The sequence below is a fragment of the Gordionus sp. m RMFG-2023 genome, chromosome 1 (assembly GCF_954871325.1).
Source record: "Gordionus sp. m RMFG-2023 chromosome 1, tfGorSpeb1-WG-v2, whole genome shotgun sequence".
Taxonomy (NCBI): domain Eukaryota; kingdom Metazoa; phylum Nematomorpha; class Gordioida; order Chordodea; family Parachordodidae; genus Gordionus; species Gordionus sp. m RMFG-2023.
This window is the reverse complement of record NC_088775.1, coordinates 81,715,585-81,739,104: the sequence shown is the minus strand read 5'-3', so window position 1 is coordinate 81,739,104 and position 23,520 is coordinate 81,715,585. Positions and strand designations below refer to the sequence as shown.

Genomic DNA, 23,520 nt, shown 5'->3' with positions numbered 1-23,520 from the left:
AAAAATCAAATTTTTCTATATTTAAATAAATTCAGGCTGGGCCTGGCGGACAAATAATTTTTTATTTTTTAGGTCGGGCTTTTCAAGACAAATTGGGAAAAAATTTGTTCGGTTCTAGGGAAAATAGCCCCGATGCATATCACTAGTTTTCATGTATCCCTTCCTTCCTAAACAAGAATAAATAAAAAAAATTGAAAGGATAATAACTAGCATCGCAACTTGTTACTCTTAAAAGTTTGTATATTGTATGCAAATTACCAGAAAAGCAAGCCATCTCCCATGCATGGTTACGGCACTGCTTACATTTAATATTATAAAGGATAGCTTTTAGATAATTTATTACAGTTTCACAGCAATAATTTACCTTTTTTTGTTTTGTTCCATCTAACATATATACCTAATGCATATATTGTAATGAGCGCAATCCATTTCTTTATAAATTAGAAATATGAGAATACAACATAACTTGTATTTTCCTATTTAATTTCAGGCATTCTCCAGAACCCATTTTAACACCAAAACTATTAGAAATGCAAAAATAGTCTTTCTAACATCTCCCCATAACTTAAGGTTTAAAATAAAAGTTCTAAAGATTGCTTTGGAAAATAAATTTTCAAATCTTTAGTCAAAACTATAAAAAGTGTACTATAATCTTAAAAACGCTATAAATTTTGAAGCGGGTTCTAATAACGCGATATACCGTGCCTCTAATTGTTTAATAACAGGAAAAAGCAATCTGAATATACTTAAATTCATGATTCAGATATATAATATTCATTTCTTAGTTAGATTTCAAGATTAATGGAATCTATAAAATTTAAAACATTTATAGGGCTCATTTTTTTTAATGAGTATTAGTACCTTCAGCCATGTCATGAAATATTATATTAACGTTCCTTAATATATAAAAAAATTCATGAAAATTTACAACAAATGTTAATTCAAAATTTTTATGACAAAATTGTATTTAATTCATAAAGCAGGTACTATTAGAGGTCGTGGCTCTGTCTTTCCCAAAATATCCAGCTGAAATTTTTGTAACAGTTTTCGGCCAGGACCTTATCTTTTTACGAAGGAAGGAAACTTAAATTTGCTTGATTCCAAGCTTTAAATAAATTGCCCCCCAGCCGTAAACATATCCTGACAAATATTCCGGCCCAGCTTACCCCACCCCCTTCCCACCACCCTAGATTTAAATATTACAATTCGTATAAATTTTAAATTAAGGAGGGATTTTATATTTAAAAATAAAAATTTTAAATTCAGTATAAAGAAATATTATGACTTGTTTCTAAATTTTTTACTTGAGTAACAAATTCATTAAAGCAATTGAATTTCCAATATAACCGAGAATCAATAGTACTGGATATATTTTAAGATATGCCATATTTTCTGCGGCTGAAATCCCAATTAGAGTTTCAATATAGTAGCAACCTCTTTTAGTTATGTTCAAAATAATCATAACAGGGTTTAATATGTTCAATCTAAAAAATTAATGATGCAATTTGGCTTCCACTAAAAAAAATGAATTAAATTTCGTCAAATTTGTATCTAATAAAAATTTTAAATAATTAACGCAATTATTTGGCAAAATAAAATGCGTGTATTAATAAAGATTTAATAAATTTTTTTTTCAATATAAATTTTTTTAAAATTAATATTTGATCTAAAAAAAAAATTAAAAATTAATTAACACATTTTTTTTATTTAGTTTTTTCGTTAAATAATCTTAAAAATAGGATAGTCATCTATTAAATAGTGATACCATATCTACAAAAATAAAGAACAATATAATGGATAGTGCTAAATAATTGAGCATTAAAAGGCAGAGTTTAGAACTAAAAAAAATTTCTAGATATTTTTTTAAAAAATAGCTCTGATTTTGTGAATATAAAATTATTTTAATTTGTATAAAAACAATTACATTCATAAATAAATAAAAAAAAATTGTGTAAAGTTATAATAACAATTTCATTCAAACGAAAAATATTGATAAATTATCTTTTTATTATGTTAAGTTCTAATTGAATCTTAATTTTTTGCCTATTTTGATGTGCCCTTACTATTATTTAGAATAATACAGTGCCCTCGCTACAAATTTTTGGTCTACAGCAATTGATTAGGGATCATGTAATCCGATAAGACGGAAACTTTATATACTAATTAATCAAAAACCCGTGAGAACAATTATATGGAGATCCGTGTATTAAAAATTTGTTGGTGGCCTTTATAAATGGCATAATAAAATCCTTACCAAAATTTTTTACAGCATCACCTTATCATCCATACCTTAATTCTTTAAGATTAAAGTGTATTTCAAAAGAGTGGGCACCATGTCATACTATGAAATAGACTCAAAATGGATATATAAGAGAAGGATAATATAATAAAATAAAATGATCAATTGAGCCTCTTATGGAATATCATGAAATTAAATTTTTAAAAAAATTTCCCACTGCAACTAGATGACCATAAAACTGCATCTTAAATTCAATACCCGATAGAAAATATAAATATTAAATTTAACTGGATACAATTTATTTTTGAATATATTTTAAATACTTTTTTTTGATATTTTTATATAGTCTAATTACAGTTTGAAGATATTTCGTTTAAAATGACTATTATTTTAAATTTTAAAATTGAATACAAATAAAAAATAATAACTGCGAAAGGACGACATGATACGCGGGCATAATAATTTTATGACTCTCATCATTTATTTGATAATTTTTTAACTCATCAAAGCAAATATTAATTTTGTATTTACTGATATTTTTATTATATAACTGAATAAATTTAAATGTTAACTGATAAAAATTTGAAAAGAATATATTGTTTAGAAAAAATTGAATTTCTAATAATTATTATAGGTATTATTTATTTAATACAAATTTTCATTGCAAAAATATAAAAAAACTGTAAATTTTCTAATAAAACCGAAGTATGGCTTAGAAGCTACAAAACTGAACTGAAGCGAAGTTAAAGATTAGATTCCAAATGTAGGTAAAATTGAAATCAGATCATATTTTGATTTTTTTGTTAAAATTTTTTTGATAACTATCATTTAGAGCCAATGATGATATTATAAAATTGGTAGTTTAATTCTGCTTTTCTGTATTTATTAATAATTATCTTTGATTACTTAAGGTCTGCTGCTTTATTTTGATTGATCTGGCCTGTGTCCAAAACATCAAAAAATTAAATATGTAAACTTTAGGGATTATACCGAAAAAGATTAAAAGATTTTTAATATTAAAATAGAATATGTCCAAAATATATTTATAAAATAAAAACATAGCCTACGAATTCCTTAAACTGAAAGTTTTGAAACTTATAGAATTTATAAGACAAATTTTAAATGCAGAATTAGCTATTGCTTTTTAATAAATATATATTTTTTTATTTTTTCATAATTACTTTTGACATTTTTTGATATTATAATTATGTTTAAACTGTCGTAATTAAATTTTGCAATGAAACCAATGGTTGTAAGTAAAATTTCCCAAAACCAATTACTGCGAAGTAAAAATGTAGAACCAGTCATCAAATCTATTTTTTTTAAAATCCATAATGACACCTACATTACATTATAAAAATTATGATTATGAAACACATATCCAATAACTTTTTGCCCTCTCTTAAATACCCCAATAAATTAACTAAAAAAGAGATTGATATAGCCCAAATTAATAGATGGCATTGCACAGGGATAGATAGTGAAATGAATTTTTTTAGAACTTGGGTTACTGTAGATTCTTTATTTCATAATGCAAAATAATGTCTACATATAGGAGAAGAGAAACAAGTTGCCTTCATATCATTCAGGGGGTAAAGGGCAGGTTCTCAATGAAGAATGGAGTAAAAAATTATAAAGGGAACGAACAACAAATTTTTAGCACACATAATTAATATAAATGTAAATAAGATATTAGTTAAGGACTTCATGCTTATCTCTGAGCTCCACCTCATGTATAGACATTTAATATAAACCGGATCCACACTTTACGACTATCTATAACTTAAAAATAAATTTCTATATTGTGTAGTACAAGTTAATTTTTTATATCTTTATTCTATTTAGAGTTCGTCCGTCTAAACAATATTTTTTGGTTTTATTCTTGCATTTATTAGATAGCGCATAGCCCATCTTGATTACATTTTTATCAGGAACCCCTTTTTACAAAGGAAACTTTCATATCGCATTTATTCTCGATACCCATGTGAATTCCATTTTTCAAGCTGAAAATGGTTAACAGTATAAATACTCATTCCTATACAATATCAACTTCCTTCTCATGGTATCCACAACCAGTATTTACATGACAGAATTTTCTTTCCACCGTCTTTGGGGGTCTTTCCACAATATAAATTACATCTTTTTAATTATGATGATACTCCCTTCATAAATTTTTAAAAGAATCTTTAATTATTTTGGCTCTACTAACAACTATTAAAATATTGTGAATATAAAAGAGTTATTTTTAAGATGATGAATTCAATTAAAAACCCCCTCATTTAAAACGAATCCTTTATAGTATTTTGGCATGATATAAGTTTTCTGAGAAATTTAATAGGATAGCAGAAAGTTTTATTTGGAAAATAATGGCTATGATTGTTTGCAATATATAGATTTGGTCGATGATCATCAATATCATAATAGGCCTATAATAAAAGTATTAATTCTTAAAAATTTTTGCCCTATTTCCAAGAATTTAATAGATAACCCCACCCCCCCCCCCCCTTCCCAATATATTTATCCTAACCCCTCTCAAAAAACAGCATGCCCTGACCCCCTTACCCTGCTCGTGTAGATGCTGTCCACAACACTTGATAATTTTGAACATGTGGTTCTCGCCTTTTATCCTGCGACCCTTAAGAATACTTAAGCACGCTCCTTAATATGTTAGAATTTTAAAGATCAAATTTTTTATCAATTCATGATTTTTTTTATATTATATTTTTTTTTATATGGTTCTTAAATTTTATTTTAATATATTTATATTTGGACTTAAATAGTACCAAGGCAGCCAATATTAATGCTCTGTTGAGATAAAATTTTTATTTGGGGAAAGAATGGATGTCAAAAGGTAACATATGAGTTAAAGGTAAATGAAGGATACAATCAAAGATTTTTAAAAGAAACAGCAAACCATGAGAGTAGCAAGAACGTAAGCTGCTTTTACTTTTATTGTCCCTGAACCTCAACCTAGAAGCTTCTATCAATTGATGGAGTAGTTTTGTAATGAATAGAGATTACATTTCTGCTGAATATTTTCTATGAGGGAATAACCAATTCAGGAATTACTTCGAGTATGTTCTCCCGTCTAATTGTAATGATGGATGTTTTAATTTTTATGCAAATTGTTCTATTCAAATTTGATTATCCTTGATTGTGGTTACTTATAACACGAATGAACAATAAAAGAAAATACCATATTTATGAGAACCTTTCAGTAGCTTTCACAAGAATTGATCTCAAATAAAGATTAAATTTTTTTAGAATATGTTATTAAGAAGATGTAATCCAAATTTTATGTGGAAAATGAAAATATTAGCTAGAAATCTGCAAAAAATTGAATAATTTTAATTTGTAAAATCAAGTTTGGAAGTGGCCTTATATACTGAATATTACATGTTATTATAAAAATATTTCATATTTGATTAACTTATTTGTATACATATATATATATCTTTATACACTTCTTTAATTATAATAACATGTATCTAATTTAGGTTGTTAAATCTCTAAAAAAATTAATTTATGTTAAACAATAGTGATTATACCTTTCGGTTAAAATTTTATATTAACATCATTGTTAAATAATAGAGATTATACCTTTCAGTCAAAATTTTATATTAACTTTTTTATATATATATCATTTTAATGTGACATTTGTTTATTCACTTAACATTGTTTTTTTGATATATCAATTTGTATTGTTTAAAAAAGGATATATATATATATATAGATTGTTTTTGTTAAAAAAAAGGGGAGCATAAAAAAAATGTAATTTATTATGAAAATTTAAATTTTATAAGAAAATAAAATTATAACCTATATAAAATGATATTCAAATAATAATGTGGATATGAACACAATTTTAACATGTAGGCCAATCAACGTCTGAACTCGGCGTAAGTATTATCGCAAAATTTGATCTTGATTTATCGATGTACTTATATTCTATTTCACGCCTTTATCTATTATAATTCTCTTACGATGGATGCTTTGAACAATTCCACATATATGACTGAATTTGTCAAGCTAGATTTCCCCAAATTTAGTAGCGATGACATCGCTTACATAGGTAAATTGCAGAATTTCTTCAACACCAGCAAGATCTCCAATGGAGAAAAGGCCGCTTTATTTCTCTGAAGTCTTCCTGATGATGAATTCAATAATATTGGGGCATTTTGCACCGAGGAAGACTTCCAAGACCCAATTACCCTGCTTGGCAAACAAGTTGCAACATCCATCGAAGACCGAGAATGCTAAACTATCATTATTCTATGCTGCAACTCAAGGCAAGGATGAAACATTCTCAGCCTGGGTCACGCGTGTAGCACGACTCAACAAAAAATGTAATTTTAATGGCATTAAGAGAATTATTGAGGAAGTGAGAGTATCCTCGTATTCCAAAGATGTCAGGAAAGTGGTCAACAGCTCTATGACCATAGAAGAAATTTACAATCTAGGTCTAGAGGAAGACACCGCGGACCCAGTGGCATCAAGGGCGAGATGATTGTTAAATTTGTATGAATCACCTGGTGTACAAGAGGTTAATCACATGGGCAAAGTCAAAAATAGTTACGTAACAACAAAACCCATTCAGGACTCTCACGCACATGGTAAATCTCTTATCAAGCAATCCCAGTTCATCAATGACAATCACCCCGCACAGCATTTCGATGAACGTTACGATTTACGCTGCGACTATTGCCGTGATAAACGATTTGATGAATGTTACGATATACGCTACGACAACGACCGCGACAAACGATTCAACGGACGGCACAGCAACTTCCACGACAATCGTTTTGATCAAAGCTATGATAATTGTCACAATAACCGCAACCGTTTCGATAATCGCAACGATAACTACTACGACGATCGATACAACAATAGCGGGTACAACGTCCATGGCAATCGCCACGACTCTTATGACCATCATCAAAGCCCTGATCGACGGGATGACTGCTATAGAGGTGATAACCGAACCAACTATTCCCGTCGTGGTTAGCACAGACACAACCCTCAAAATATTAATGGTTTTCCGAAATATTCGTCGAGGCCTAACCAGTACAAAAATGACAATAATACTTACAATAGATCTTCTGATTACAAAGATCGTGACTGTCAATTGAATACGAACCATGCTATGAACATCGAAGTAATTGATGATGACGATGATTCAAACACAGACCTTAAAGAATATAATCTGCATACAATATGGGGGTCAAGGATACCACATATGACGCGTACAACGTGACAGTGAGCATCAACAGCATACCCACGTTGATGCAAGTTGACACCGGTACCAAGCACAGTACACTTCCGAAGCTGACAGCTAAGACTGTAGGCATAACCGCGATACGTAAGACGGACATGAGACTCACTGGTTATGACGGCAGCGCTATCAAGATATTAGGTCTTGCCAATGTGAACGTTAAGTATGAAGGAAACTCACATACACTGGAGGCCATTGTAGTGGATTGTGATAAAATCCCCCTGCTAGGACGTGTGTGGCTCTACACCTTCAACATTTTAAAAACGTTCTTAGTGGGTAATGTAGAGAATGATCTCGAGAAGATAATCTCGACAACAAAAAAAGACCTCAAATCAACTTACTCCTACAAACCCAAAATGGTCAGACAAGAGAAAGTTCACTTGAAGCTCGATGCCGCGACTAAGATCATACTTTCCGCCAAGATCGATGCAACGACCCAGAAATTGGATTGCTGTCTGAAGCACGACAAAATAAACCTTGCTCGAAAGGAATCTAGATGTCCGATGCCATGCACAAGCGACCCGGTTTGGACTAGCTGTCTTTACTTTACCAAGCCATCGTTCGGTTTGAAAAGAAGACTGCACCATGAACATGCGTGGCGTATTGCCTGACCATAATGCACGTTAATGGCGTCACCACTCAACTCCAAGGAAATCATAAGCCGAATTTCTTTGGAGGTTGGAATGTTAAACAATAGTGACTATACCTTTCGGTTAAAATTTTATATTTACATCATTGTTAAATAATAGTGATTATACCTTTCGGTCAAAATTTTATATTAACTTTATATATATATATATCATTTTAATGTGACATTTGTTTATACACTTAACATTGTTTTTTGGATGTATCAATTTGTATTGTTTAAAAAAAGATATATATAGAGATTGTTTATGTTAAAAAAAGGGGAGCATAAAAAAAATATAATTGATCTTTTTTTTTGATAAAATAAAATTGTAATTTATTATAATGAAAATTTAAATTATTATAAGAAAATAAAATTATAACCCATATAAAATGATTCTCAAATAATAATGTGGATATGAACACAATTTTAACAATTTAATTAATCAGATGTTGCTTGCACGTGTGTTGGCTCGGTTTATAAGATTTTATCATAATTCTCTTCAAGATTATAACGTGTATATTTCTAAATCGCATGATATTTACACCAACTTAGCTTTAGAAGATTACATATATTCTAATACAAATAATAGGATTTTACTTATATATATTAATAAGCCATGTGTTGTTATTGGAAGATTCCAAAATCCTTGGAACGAACTAAATATTCAGAAACTTCTGGGAGATGACATAAATATATGTAGGCGAAAGAGTGGGGGTGGAACAGTTTATCACGATAAAGGAAATGTTAATTTTTCTTTTTTTACTTATAAACATGAGTACAATAGAAAGGTTAATCTGTCATTGATTCAAGTGCCACTAAATGATGCCTTGAATATTAATATACAAATTAATAATAAAGATGATTTAATTTATCTGAATAAAAAGGTATATTAATATATTTTACACTTATTAAATTGTAATTAAGATATCTGGAAGTGCGGCTAAGATTGGTAGCAAATTATGTTATCATCATTGTACATTGCTTGTTAACTCTGATTTAAATTTGATTAATGATTATTTAACATCCCAAGTAATATATTCTTATAAGAAAAATATTTATTGTTTAAAGTTGTTTCCTTTCCACATTGAATGCAAAGCTACCAAAAGCGTCAGATCTAAAGTTGAAAATTTGATTAATATAAATCCAACAGTTGATCAAGACACTATAATAAAATATATTGCCAAAAGCTATTTAAGTTTCTATAAAAATACAGAGGTTATAAAAAATACCTTGTATTTTAAAAATATAATTATATATTATTAGAATAATATATTTGAAATAGAACCAAATGAAAAGAATTTTCCAGGAATATATAAAGCAATACAGGAGTTCAAAAGTTGGGAATGGCTTTATGGAAAAACACCAAAATTTTCCTTATCCTTAATTTTTGATAATGATATAATCCCTTTATTAAATAGGTTCAATATGGTTAAATATAATATAGAGCATGGCTATATAACACAAATTGTTATTAAAACAGAAAAAAATGTTTACAGCATAAATTTAATTGATAACAAAATTATATTTGATTTAATTAATCTTACAAATGTATCAATAGTCAATTCAATTGCCAATATTGTTAGCTTTGATTTTGCCTCATATTATATTATGTACATAAACAAAATAATTGCACCATATATTTGTGAAAGATTAATAAAAAACAAATTGTAGACATAAAAATTATTTTAATAATCTAATAAATGTGACAGAATAAATACTTATATTCATAAATAAATATAATTACATACTATACAATATATAATGCAAATCTATTCTAAAATACATAGATTACTATTTATTTTTTTAATAAGTGAAATTAAAATTTTATAAATTTATCTGAATTCGTCAAGATATAATATAAAGCCATAGATAAAAATTTATCTAAAGGATCCATAGCAGCCCTTTGAATCCATTTAGGTATGGTCAATCTAGCATGTGTAAATCCTAATTTATGCAATATATAATCTACACCGTAAGCTTCTAAATGTTGCCCTTTCCAAGAAATTATTCTAATGTTATTATAATTTTTTAAAAAAGAGAATATATAATATAATTTTACTAGGTTTTAATTTTGAAATTAGTTAAGATTATCTTAAAAAAACTCATAACCGTATTGTGTATTTACTATCTAGGAGTTTCCCTAAAGAGAGTCTCTAAAAATTTACTAATGGTAATGCACATGACTGTGGTAGATGAAAAAAAAGGAGATTAAAGAGTAAATTGGTGTAAAATAGTGCGACCTAAATGAGCGTTTTCAAAGTATTTCAAAAAAGCAAACTAGTTTGCGTTTTTATTATGTTTACAAATTGTGGTCAATGTGCACGTTAACATTTGAAAATGCAGTTTAGCTAGCACTATAATTGAGAAGAGGACATTAGAAATTTATTGAAGAAATTTTATAAGATATTATTTATACCTCAGGGTAGGTTCTAAACGCCATGTCCTACATATAAATTTCCTAAAATCATTGGCTTGAAAGCTTTCCATATCGGAAATATCACTTGATGTGATCTGGGTAGTGGATGACTTTCTAGAAAGATCTTAAAGAAATATAAATAATCCATATTTAACTCTCTTTTGGGGTTTTTATTATTTTTTTTAAATGATGCGTTAAAACTTTATCTACTTTGTAGTCCATAATTTTTATTGGTATAAGAGATGATAAGGTCATGGAGAAATGCTAAAGCTTCAGCATCTACCGAAACTAATATATGGTTTTCAAATTCGGATAAAAAATCGTATTCAATATTCATTTGTATCGTAGTTTGAGAGGCTTAAAGGCAAATATTTAATAATAACATTTAATCGTTAATGTTCCAACCTGTTTTTAAATATAATTTTTACTATTGTAATGTGATGATATATTAAGATATGACGGTTCTAACTTCTTTTTATTTACAAAAGACAGTTTCATGTTAATACATTATCGCTTTCATAATATTTGAAGGAAAATACACTTTTAGCCTAATCTAAATCACACTGAATAGTAATATTTATGAAATGTGTTATGCTTGACGAAATTTTGAATAAAATTCAAATATTTTAGATTATTCTCGAATCGATTAATTTTTATGCTATTCGATTCGTTTATCATTCAATTTCTAATAATTTCATATTGAACAATAAAAAAAAATATTCGAATAATATTTATACAAATTTCCGTCATGTTTTTGTGAAAAGTATTATAGATTGTATACATAATAATAATATGGTTGATGTTAAATAATGCTAAGTCGACATATAGAAATTTTCTAAAGAGCAATTATTTTTTAAAATGCAATAAAATCAATTTTTATATCACGCGATTTAATATTCTATATATATATATAACCCCTCCCCCTAGGACGGAACTATAGTTAGTTTCAAAAAAAAATATGATCCTTGCTGGACAAGAATTATCAGTTTGGCAAGCGGCGAGCTTATCGACTACGCCACAGACGCTTTCCGAAAAATTACGATTTTTTAAATATATATTATAATCAAAATGGTAGTTTTTGATCCAAATAAATAATATATCGATTTATTCAACACTGACTTTGGCAGTATATAACATTAACCTAATAATGTGTAGCAGTGATAAAGCATGATACTTTATAAAAAAAATAAATACTATTTTTTACTATGTTAAATACATATACAGGAAGCAAATATAAAATTGTTTCTTTTTTTAAAAATAAATAAAGAGAAAACCAGGGATCAAAACCGAAACGAATAACGGTGTGGGTTCAGGTTCGGTTTATAAAAAATTAAAATATCGGTTCGGTTCGAACCTCTAAAAATTCAAACTATTTTTTTATTTTATCATTAATTTTAAAAACACATGTATAAATAAAACCTTCATTTTTATTAATTGCACATAATAAAATAATATTTAATTTATAAATATCAATATATTTTAATTTTTTTTACTTAAATTTTTTTTATTAAGCTGCACAATTAATATATTTTAAAATGGTCTCACTCAAATTACATCTATAAAGAGATAGTATATATTTAATTGTTGAAAAACATCTTCCACTAACTTGGGTAGCCGGCACTGCCAATATGATATCAGATTTGATGTGTCATTTATAATAATATTTTGGATTTAATTTTTCTCTAAACATTATAATTTATAAGCTTAAATGACAAATTACATCTATAAGGAGATAGTATAAATTTAATTGTTGAAAAACATCTTCCACCTTGGATAGCCGGCACTGCCAATATGATATCAGATTTGATGTGTCATTTATAATAATATTTTGGATTTAATTTTTCTCTAAACATTATAATTTATAAGCTTAAATGACAATATACTAATATTTATAAAAATTATGACCGACACTTATCAATCAAATGTGATTGGTGATAATCTTTAAAATAATTCGAATATGAAATTTTATCAATATGCTAATAATAACTTAGATATTATTTTATAAGAATAGAATCATGAGGCTCGAACCGGTTCAGAGGCATTTTAGCGATTCGGTTCAGATTCAGCTAGAATTTTTTTAGCGGTTTTGGTTAGGTTCAGGTTCATTAAAATACCGGTTTTTAGCGGTTTAACGGTTCGGTTTGGATCCCTGGAGAAAACCATAAGAATATATTGTGTTTATCTTACGTTTAAAAAAAATATTTCCTTAACAAAAACAAAAATTAATTTAAAATGAATTGTGCTGTTAAAAATTTATTAAAAATATTCATTTAGCTCAAGAAATGACCGAAAAAGGGAAACAAACACCCAACTTTATAAGGTTTGGAAATATAATGAAAACCTTTTATCCGGCCTCCAGCAACTAGGGGTTTTCATCTTTAAATAGAATAACAACTTATTATAAAAACAGAATGAAATCATAACCGATTGTCCATCTTCATTGATTCAATTGAAAACAAATTAGTTGAAAAAAATTAACATAGGCAAAAAAGAGAATTATAGGCGACCTCAACGCAGGATTTTATCTTCGTCAGCAGATTACAATTTCATAAGCATTCATTCCTCTCTAGAGTGATATATACATTGTCTTTAAAGTTCTTTTTAATGTTTTTCTATATATTTTTCTATATCATTTTTAATATATTCTTATTTGTTTTTTTTAAATATTTTTTTATTTTGATATTTAGTATTTTTTTAAAAATTAAAACCGCTTTTTATAAATAAAAAATTAATTTTTTTACAATAACTTTATTTTTTAGTTTGAGCATTTTACCAAAAACAAAGGCAAATTCCGCCCATTTATGGCATCTTGTATGCTTTTGCAAATAAAAATAAATTAAATGCTTCTTTACTAGCAAACTTCACGCCTTCGTCACTGATAAATTAATGAGAATAAATATTTTATTTAATCATATATAAATAATATGATACAATAGGGTACTTAATATTATGTATTTACTTTCGTTAAATATATTACGCTCCAATGAAACTATTTTTAGTATATTATTGTGTTCATTCTCGTAGTAATTCAAAATTTTTAGAGTTAAATTTTTTTTATATTCATTCAAATTAATATTTATATGACCGAATCGAATAAAATTGGAATAAATACTCATAGATATTATTCGAAAAATATTTGATTAGATTGGATAAAATCGAATCAATAATTATGACTTAAAAATATTAAAAAATCTTATATAATTTCGTTTTTATCTTAAAAAACCTTGGCTCCCTATATCATGACATATTTTGTGTTCCGATTTGACGTTGAATTGCAATCGAGGTAAAGAAAATATAGTTTCGGCGGACATATTGCGAAAGTCTTTTATGATTACAGGTCTCCTGGCCTCTATAAATGGAAAACTTTCGATATCTTGGTTATTTTATTTTTTTAGTATGTAAAATGTAATAGCTATAATAAGGAAAAATCTAATTTATTTTCGTATAAATTTAAAATGTTGATATTAGTAAAAATTAAAATCAAAACAGTTAAACTCATGGTAAAACGTGACGCCTATGCCAATAATTTATATTGATTTTAAAATAATAAAAGTGGCTGTGGAAATCTCAGAAACGCTTAAAATATTTTCTATATGAGTAAAAAGTTTGTTCTTTAGGAATCAAAGTTAAAATTACTTAAAAAAAATAAAAATATGGCGTATATAATATTTTTTTTACCATCGATTGAGCTCTTATAAAAGGCGTAATTACACCATTCTTGTATGGTGGATGATTTAGGGGGAATGTAATGGCTACGCGTTATTTTCATGATGATAGCCATCTCGGTATAAATCTTTTTAGCTTTTTCGTGAGCTATCGTTTCTAATGGGAGCCCTAGCTGGAAAAGTATATTTTGAGTGATGTTTAACGAGTCTATGATAGCTTTGAAATAAATAAATTTATATTTTTAAAAAAAACATACATTTAATTCTTAATAATATTTTGGAAGAGTAAAAAAATAATGCGAAAAAAAGTAAATCAATAGGGTAAAATAAATGAATAATTTTACAAGTATATAGATGGCGAAATAGTGTATTATTATTAAAATTGCTATAAAATAAGTTTTACGATTCCCTCAAAAAACGCTTGCGTTCTAGAATATTCTAGAGGCTATGAACCCTATAAAAAACTACAGCCAATTGCTAAAATTATTGTTGATTTCATAATCATAATTCTATTTTTTTTAAAAAAATAAGAAAGTGATTTACCTTCAATGCCATTTTTAGCCATAGCTTCTCTACATCTAACCTCATCCACAGTACCTTCTTGCTTTAAAGTTGCACTCACATTTTTAAGTTGTCTAATAAAGTTGGGTCCCGGATTGGAGCTCGAAAATATGACGCTGATTTCTCTCATGCTGAAAATAGCCCAAGTTTTAGCCCTGAAGTTGATACCGTAAAAACAGGCTAAGGAGAGATGGTTTCCCTGGAAAAGAAAAGAACCTCCTAATAGCAGGGAATTGTCGGACGAGTTTATATTGGTATCGGGTATTGGTACTAAAAGCCTACAAGATACTCGTTGAATCAAATTTCTGATCTTTACCCAGTAACCGTAATGCGAGGTTACGGCTTCGGTAGACGGTCCTACCAAGTCGGTATCTTATTTAGAAAGATTGTTAAATTATTTTATTTTTTGGTATAAATCAAAGGATTATTTATTGCCATCCGTTAGCCATTATATAAGACCACAAAATAATAACTAATCGCTACTTGCTTTGCTATTTTTTATTTTATAAGTGACAAATATATTTTACCCCAATACCTGGGTAAAACGGTAGAGACTTGGGATTAAATAATTAAAACAAATTTTGTAACAGGTTACCTACTAAAAAATATTAACGACGTGCTTAGTGAATAGAAAAATGCATAAGCTTTTGAAATTTGAACCTTTCTGTGGGAAAAAAATGTTGTAGTTTTATTTTAATTAAACATGATTTATATTTTCAAAAATATTTAGTGCCGTAAGGTAACTCCATTAATATCATAATTACTTTTTTAAATTAGCGTTTACAGTACCAAATAAAGATTCTAAAAATAATCAAGGATTAAAAAATCAAAATAACCGGTTAAACTTCCGACACCGCCCCTCCTTTTTATTTTTATTTCTTCTCTAGTATCCGATTTGATCGGGTCATGGTGGGCTTTACTCAACGCCATTCTAGCCGAACCGGTTTTTAAATCGGTTTGATCATATTTATCCGATGATCTTCGCCTGTGATAATCGCTTCCTTTCAATGATTTTTTGAGATTGGGAAGTATTGCTACGCTACTTTGAAACTGCTGCTGAAAGAATTCCTTGATCTTGGTAGACATTTTTATCAAATCCATTTGAGTTGACTGGCATATGAGAAGTTGAAAATGGTCCCATTTGAAGGTGTTATGTAACCTTATGCGATTGTAGCTTTTATAAATTTATAATATATATTTTAAAAAAAAATTTAATTAAATAATTATCAATGCGTCCTAAAACTAAATCCAGGCATGCTGAGTACTCGTTTAACCCTTCCCATTAACCTCACTGTCTCAAAAACAAAATTTAAAAAAAAAATTGTATTTAAAGTGACCCCCAACAAATATTCGTAATTTATTTTAAATAAATAATTATAATACTCAGCAGACTATATTTAGAACAAACACGTGATGCGAATTACATAATATCTTGTTCATTATTATTGCCATGGTTGAAAAATCGATCGCCCCATCTCCCCTCAATAATATCGCTAGAATCAGTTTCTCCATTTTTTTGGTCTCGCCCGTCGCGGTGATCGTAATGATATTTTTGAGTTATATCCAATTCGTCCTTAATGGACGCATTGATGTGAGATATCCTGGCTATCAAAATAGTCGACCCCATGTAATCCATCCTGATTTGAAGCACTACTAACATCGCGTTGGCATCATGGGTCAGGATTTGGTAAGGATTTGTGATGATGTTAACTGGCATTAAAAAAAAGAAGAGAATACAAGGGTTGTCACAATAATTTACTATTTATAATAGTCCCGGCATTGAACCTATTTATTTGTGAGGCCTGCTCCGAGAAAATCTAGGAATTTTAATCCAACAGACCTAATCCGAATATTCCTATCAAATATATATTCTATCCGATATTGTATAATGTAGAAAAAGCACGATTTTTTGAAAAAAGCGGGGAAAAAAATATTTAGGAAATACTTATCATTTTTTAAATATATAATGTCAAACTGGTTTGAAAGAAGTTTTTCATTTCCATATCCCCTCCAACTATGCCACTTTTGGCATCTAAAACAGATTGCTTGAGTCCGAAGGAGAATAATACGTTCTTTTTGTGGTCAGAGTTGAGATAAATTCTTGAATGCAATTCCCAACCTTGAGAATTCCAACTTTATTTTATTGTTTAAAAAAATAGATTACAATATTGAATATATACGGATTATTTGATAAATTAGGGCCGCAACTATATGAGAAGGATATTTGAAGGCCAAGGTTCCCATAGAAAGTTTCTGGTTCCTAACTAAATTTCGTGAAAAAAACAAAAAACTTTTTTCGTTTTATTCCCTTTAAAAATATTTTAGTATAATTAAAATACAAAATGTATAAATATTAAATAAAGTTATGCTTACTTAATACTAATAATTCAGTAATTTATTCTAAATTAGTTATACTCAAAAACGATTTAAATATTCTTTTTTGTTTCGAATTCGAATAAAAAGAAAATTTCAAACAAATTATTAATAAGTTTTTTTAATAAAAAACTTTCTGACAGGTGATATGATTAACAAAGTATACTATATATCAACTACCTGTGAAAAGCATTCCCTGCCAAAAAATCCCATGCCTTATAAAGAAAAAACAATTAAATAAACTCTTTGCATTAAAAATTGTATATTAATTTATTTTTATTAATAACTTGATCATTGATTCTTTGTCATCAGATTATTTTAAAAAAAAATTAAAATACAAATTTTATTATTCGTAATACGATCAATGCACTATTTGACTCGTGTTCATTTTTTAAATAGGCCCAATTAAAAATTATTTATATTTTACTATAATATAACTATATTGAAGCATTATCTATTAATATAAGCTAAGCTGCTTATTCGTGAACCTCTTTTTAAATATGACGAACCTAATAATACTCACATGGCAAAAAGATAGCAGAAAGCAAGAATATAATCGATCTATTTTCTTTCTTTCGTTCTCTCTTATATTCTTATGCAATTCTCAAAAAAATGGTGGTCCCTTAGTGCCCCAAGCGAAGGGTTCTAGTTACGGCCCTATAAATAATATAAATGAATTGTTTAAAAATTTACTTAACATTCCCCATCACGTTACCCATATTCATTTGTATGTCAACTTTTTCAAATCTAACCGAAAAAACTAGCAACGATTCCCAGGTTATTTGCCGGCGTTTCTTTGGCTGAATATCGTCGGATGTTGTGTTATTGGCTTTGCTATCTTTCCCATTTTTCTTGTTTTTGCTGATTTTTTGTAAGTTATGTCGTTTCTTGTAAACTTTATTCATCTGTAATATTTTACCTATTTTTTTTTGCGTAAACATTTTTTTTAATAGGATTGTAAAATTTTATCAGTGATAAAGTCACTAACACTATTATAATATCCAAAAAAAAGAATCGAATCAAATTAATAATAATGGTTATATTTATGAAATTAACTATTTAATTTGGAATTCTCGCAAGAAGAAGAAAGACTGGATGATTCTATATTAGAAGAGCCAGGAGATAGATCGTTACCAACATTGGTCGGATTCGGTTTATCCAAAAACTTCGATTTGTCACTTACATTTCGATTAATGTTAGTTGTGCTGGATGTAGACGAGACTAAAAAAATAAAGTTAAAAAGTTAGTGACATATTTTGGATGCCGAAATAACATATTTGAGCCAGCATAACTTTTATAACAAGGTTAAATTAAACGTATCATAAAAAAAATTATTCTTTATTTCCGAGGAACGTAGTACCGTGCTCTCCTAAAATGATTCTTTTGGCAATCGACTTTCGATACCAAGCTTTAGGAAAAACCAATATTTCGTTTAATCGCCTCATATCGTATTTGAAAGAAGCCGAACCAAAGTCGCATAAACCTTTTTCGAAGAGGGCCATTTTATTCAAATATATATAGTTAATTAATGATGCCCAATTTATGATTTTTTTTTTAAAAAAAAGAGGAGAATATAACAATATTAAATAGCTAACTGCAAAACAAATAAAATAATAGAATGATAAAATTTGATAAAAGATACGCAATTATAAGTTTTGGTAAATAAGATAAAAATTACCAGATAAATATATGATAAATTGTTGATTGTCGCTATCGAAGGTGAGGGAAGCCCTACAATTTTTGGGTAAATTCTTAAATTTTTTCTTCGAACTGATCAAGGTACGCTTTCTCATGATATTGACCTACGTTACGCAATAAATTAGAAGAATGTTAATTATCCAAATAAAATGCGACATCCGCAAATAGATTTATAAGAAAAAAAACAAAAATTTAAAATTTATACTTGGACATAATCTATTTCAAGGCTCAAGAATTTTTTTCGGCTCTTGGACTTTTCGTAGTGCATTGGAACTCCCGGGAGGTCTTCATTTTTATCCGCTTAATTTTGCGATTATTTATGTAATTATAGAAAAAAATATATGTAATTTCCCTAAAAATTACTTTAAGATATAAGTCAAAAATAGTGTTTTATTCAAATTAATATACCTTTAGATGAAAAAGAAGGTGACTCTTCTGGCTGCTTGTCCTTGAGATATTCAGATAGTTTGTTGAGATTACTAGGGATGGAGGACGAATTGAGATTATTAATGGCGGAGGTAGTCGTTATGCCCCCGAAAGGGTGAAAAATTTCGAGGCTAAATTTGGACAAGTAGAGCATTATGCTCACACCGTTACCGGAATGTGAATATTGTTTTATGAGATATATGGGTCGATCCGTTATATTGTCGCCTTATTTTTTTTAAAGATAAAAAATAATTATCAGACCTGAGACCCGGCCCTAATTTTTTTTTTATATTTTAACTATACTCGGATTAGACCGAACCTAATTTTTTTTTAAATATCCGGGCCGGGCTGAATATTTTAAATCGCTAATTAATTAAAAATATATTTATAAATTGTGTATCATTGAACAATAAACCACATTCATCACTTATCATATCTTATTTTGCGATCCTTAGAAAATATTTATAGTAAAATATAATTAAAATAAATTATTCAACTAATCAATTCAATATATTGATATTCAATTAAATTAAAAGCAACAAAGATATACTCAATATTTAAAATATAATACACTTTTTAATGGAAAAATTTATGTTAGAGAAATATCAATTTATCTCTTTTCTTTGTCCCAAATTCAGGCAATTACACATGTTGCCAGGGAGTGAGCCAAAATTATTGATACTTATATAAAGACTATATTAAATCACAGGAAATAAGGGAATCACCATCGACCAGTCGAATTGAAAACGTGGTAATTCAAACTCACTCCTTTTAAGACAAATGGGAAGCTAGGATTATTTGAAAAGGTATTAAATAACGATCCGAAAAATTCAGAATAGGCTATTTTTAAAAACCCAAGGCTCTAGAAAAAATTTACATACCCAGGCAGAAATTTTTTTAAAAAAAATTCGGAGAGTGGTGTGGGGAATTTTTTTAAAAAAATCCGGGCCAGGTCTAAATATATAAAACCCGGCTGAGAAAATTTTAAAAAAAATCCAGATAAGTCAAAAAAAAATTTTCCACATCCAGGCCGGTCGTCAAATGGTACCTCTGGCTTCTGATATTTATTATTTGAGAATTTTATTGTTTCCCTCTCATGCATGGTATATATATAAAATAAGTGAACATCTTTTGTAAGAATGCTTATCAAATTTAATTTCTGAAATGAGGGCTTTTCTTTTTAAAGTATCCCTTTCTAATATCTTCTTCTTGAAAATATTTATTAATTTGATGATGAATCGAAAAATAAATAAATTAATATAATATCAAACTTTCTTCTTCGTATTCGTCAAACTCGATTTCGGTATTAAGTGAATCGGCAGCCTTAGAAGTAAATATCAAGTCCAAAGAAGGTAAATATATGACGCATTCAACTCTTGACATTGGTAAGCAACTTATTATATATATTTTTTTAAAGAACGTGTATAACAATGTATTCAATTTTATTTTATGGACTAAATGGTGTTCTTAAACACATTATGATATAAAACTCTGGTGAATTAAAAACAACAAGCATTTTTGGGGTTAAGATGTGAATTCTATGATGGGATTAAAAAAGTTATATTTTTAACAATTAAATATGTAGAACTGGCCACGACTAATATTTTTGGGGCCGGGCGCTAAGCAAATAAAAATACGAGAGGGCTAGACCTAAAAAACTTTCCAAAATAATTCAAGGGCCTAAGCCCGTTTTCTAATATTCAGATGTCAGAAATAGATGGATGCCACGATCGATAACTAGAACTCAGTAAGAAATAAAGGATACTAAAGACTAAAGATGCTAGATTAAAACTAAATTAAAATGTAGGAAATGACACTTTCTTTCTTTAAAAAACAACAATTAATTCTTATCAAACCTAAAACGAAAAGACGAAGGATTGACTCGTAGGTAGACAAAAACATTAACGGGAAAATTAGTCGTGGCTACGTACACTACATTCGAAGATGTCGTATTAGCCGATTCCGATTTAACATTACTTGGGCCGTAGCTGTTTTCCTCAGTTTTATTGTTATTCTCCTCACTTGCATTGGAGATATTAGATTTTTTCATGTCCATTTTGTTATCTTTTTGTTTGGTATGTTAAATAAATAAATAAATATTAGATTATACAAAGGGTTCATTTTTCGAAATATTTAACAAGCTTTGATAATGAATAGAGGTTGATCATTGGTAATTATATGTAGAATTTTAGTAGTCTATATTTATATTATATTGTTACACATAATCTATCAATGAATTTATGTTTATAAAATTTTTTTAGATGTCAGCCTATATTATAACCCTTCATTGCACAGGTGAAAAAAAATTACGCGAGAGAATAGGTAAGGTTTCTAAGACACCAATTTAGAAGTACTATATATTAAAATCAAATGTAGCTTCCATATTTTAAAAATATATAAATAAACATGATCTTAACTATTATTTTATAAATTTTATTAAATCAGCTTTTGCCGAGGGAGTTAAAAGAGTGATAATTTATTTTAAAAAGTCGAAATGTTTATCTAAGATTCAAATATTAATATGATATAATTTTTAATTAATAAAAATGATATATAAAAAAGTATTTATTATTTTTAATATATCAATGCCAAAACAGATGAAAAAAATTTACACGGATTTACAGGTAGGGTCTATGTGACCACAAGTTCCAAAAAAACCCATATAACATTTGATCTACTGAAAAAAAATCAAAATTAATTTTGCACATATATATATATTTTATCAAAAAATGTTAAGTTACTAAAAGATTCAGACAAAAATATCGAAAGAATTTTAGTAATCACGTTTTTAAAATTACTGAGGTCTGATAAGTCCCACCTATACAATGAAGGGCTAATGTACATATACAAACTTTTAGGCTTTGTTAATCAATTATAAATGAGCCAAAAAATATTAGGAGCATATAAATTTTTAAACGTATGTCATAAATTAACATACAATTAAATAATTCGTGATATTATAATTTTAAAACTTTGTAATGTGGTTTTATTATCAACATCCATAGGGATAGGCTCTAAAACGGCTTCTATAAAATCTAATATGTGCGGATCAAGCTTGTTTTCCTATTTATTTTTAAATTTTATTATATTATATAATATTTTAGTCATATTCAAATTTTCACATAAAAAAGGTTAAATATATTATAAAAACAGAATATACTAGAGATAAAAGAGATAATACAAGTTTATCACATTTTCATTTTGCGTTAATACAAAAATAATTAAGGAAATCGATATTTAAAAAAAAACTTTTAAAATTTTTCTAAAGTATTTCCAAAATTTTCAGTTAACCTTTTAGTCTCGCTAATTGTTAAAATTTTTTCAATTTCGTTATCAAATATTTATAGATAATCTTTGGTAATCGATTTCTGACACAAAAAAAATATGTATAACTTATTCTATTTTTTTAAATTTTTGTTGCTTTTTTTAATGTTTTTAAAAAAGTAGAAAACAAATATATGATAAGTGGAGTAGCCACTATAACAATAATGACGTTATAGATATAGGGAGTGATAAATCAAGGTCCACACTTCGATTCTAATTTTAAAAGATAGGGACACAAGATGGAACAGGTATTTTTAAAGAGGCCTATCGACCTTTATTACTATGGCCTTTTTTAAAGAAGTATTTTTTTAAAGAGGGAAAAATAAACAGTTTTAATTAACAGAGTAGAGTATGAACAAATCTGCGTTTATTTTTGGCGTTTTGGAGAACAAAAAACGTGTTTGGGAATGGTATAACGAGAATTAAATTTATTTCAAAGCGTTCGAAAAGAAGAAAAAAAAACTTTTGTAAAAGTTTTAATCGTAATCCATATGTACAGATCGGCAGTTTTAAGTGCATTTCCGGAATCATTTTCTAGAACTTGGTCGTTTTTATCGCCGTAATTCAATTCATTGGGATGGAATTCTCCGTGCTTCACTTTTTGGGAGTTGAATAAAGGAAGTTCTCGTTCCTTATTGAGTTGAGGATTTTGGTCATGATTGATCTTATATAGATATAATTTTTTTTTCAAATATTTATATATATCAGGCCTACAAAGTTAACAATTTTCAAGCCCTGCCCTGCCCTGGGAAAATAGCCTACCAGGCACGGGGATGTTTTTTCGAAGGGAAATCCGAAAATATAAAGAAACGAATAAATATTTAAATGTATATCATGCGATTTTTCAACAGGGTAATTAAAATAATATTTATTTCAAAAAAAAATCGTATGTTTTATATTTTTAGGCCCTGACTGAAA

The 23,520-nt window shown here is 28.0% G+C and overlaps 3 protein-coding genes across 6 annotated transcripts in view; 2 read left to right on the top strand and 1 right to left on the bottom strand.

Moving 5' to 3' along the window:
* Window positions 1–6,791: 6,791 nt before the first annotated feature.
* Window positions 6,792–7,244, top strand: LOC135930812 (myb-like protein M). Its single transcript, XM_065467600.1, has one exon. The coding sequence runs from the start codon at window positions 6,792–6,794 to the stop codon at window positions 7,242–7,244; it is 453 nt and encodes a 150-aa protein (XP_065323672.1).
* A 209-nt stretch (window positions 7,245–7,453) lies between these two features.
* Window positions 7,454–9,810, top strand: LOC135930811 (uncharacterized). Its single transcript, XM_065467599.1, has 6 exons — window positions 7,454–8,075; window positions 8,840–8,882; window positions 8,924–9,023; window positions 9,064–9,168; window positions 9,208–9,354; window positions 9,403–9,810. Exons 1-6 carry the CDS (start codon window positions 7,454–7,456, stop codon window positions 9,808–9,810), a joined length of 1,425 nt encoding a protein of 474 aa, XP_065323671.1.
* Window positions 9,811–9,872: 62 nt separating this feature from the next.
* Window positions 9,873–23,520, bottom strand: part of LOC135922950 (bridge-like lipid transfer protein family member 1) — a 73,060-nt gene continuing 59,412 nt past the window's right edge. For 3 of the 4 annotated variants that reach the window (XM_065457499.1, XM_065457501.1, XM_065457500.1), the window contains 19 exons: window positions 23,066–23,266; window positions 22,251–22,341; window positions 21,135–21,342; window positions 20,550–20,671; window positions 19,261–19,503; window positions 19,058–19,152; window positions 18,833–18,956; window positions 18,515–18,637; window positions 18,211–18,375; window positions 17,848–18,073; window positions 16,757–16,914; window positions 16,206–16,491; window positions 15,618–15,955; window positions 14,764–15,153; window positions 14,234–14,437; window positions 13,779–13,928; window positions 10,766–10,912; window positions 10,556–10,679; window positions 9,873–10,148 (listed from right to left, as the gene is read on the bottom strand). In XM_065457499.1, the coding sequence (XP_065313571.1) occupies window positions 9,956–10,148; window positions 10,556–10,679; window positions 10,766–10,912; window positions 13,779–13,928; window positions 14,234–14,437; window positions 14,764–15,153; window positions 15,618–15,955; window positions 16,206–16,491; window positions 16,757–16,914; window positions 17,848–18,073; window positions 18,211–18,375; window positions 18,515–18,637; window positions 18,833–18,956; window positions 19,058–19,152; window positions 19,261–19,503; window positions 20,550–20,671; window positions 21,135–21,342; window positions 22,251–22,341; window positions 23,066–23,266 (3,588 nt within the window). In that variant the 3' untranslated portion in view covers window positions 9,873–9,955. The remainder of the gene's footprint in view (window positions 10,149–10,555; window positions 10,680–10,765; window positions 10,913–13,778; window positions 13,929–14,233; window positions 14,438–14,763; window positions 15,154–15,617; window positions 15,956–16,205; window positions 16,492–16,756; window positions 16,915–17,847; window positions 18,074–18,210; window positions 18,376–18,514; window positions 18,638–18,832; window positions 18,957–19,057; window positions 19,153–19,260; window positions 19,504–20,549; window positions 20,672–21,134; window positions 21,343–22,250; window positions 22,342–23,065; window positions 23,267–23,520) is intronic. The other variant, XM_065457502.1, reaches the window with a different exon arrangement.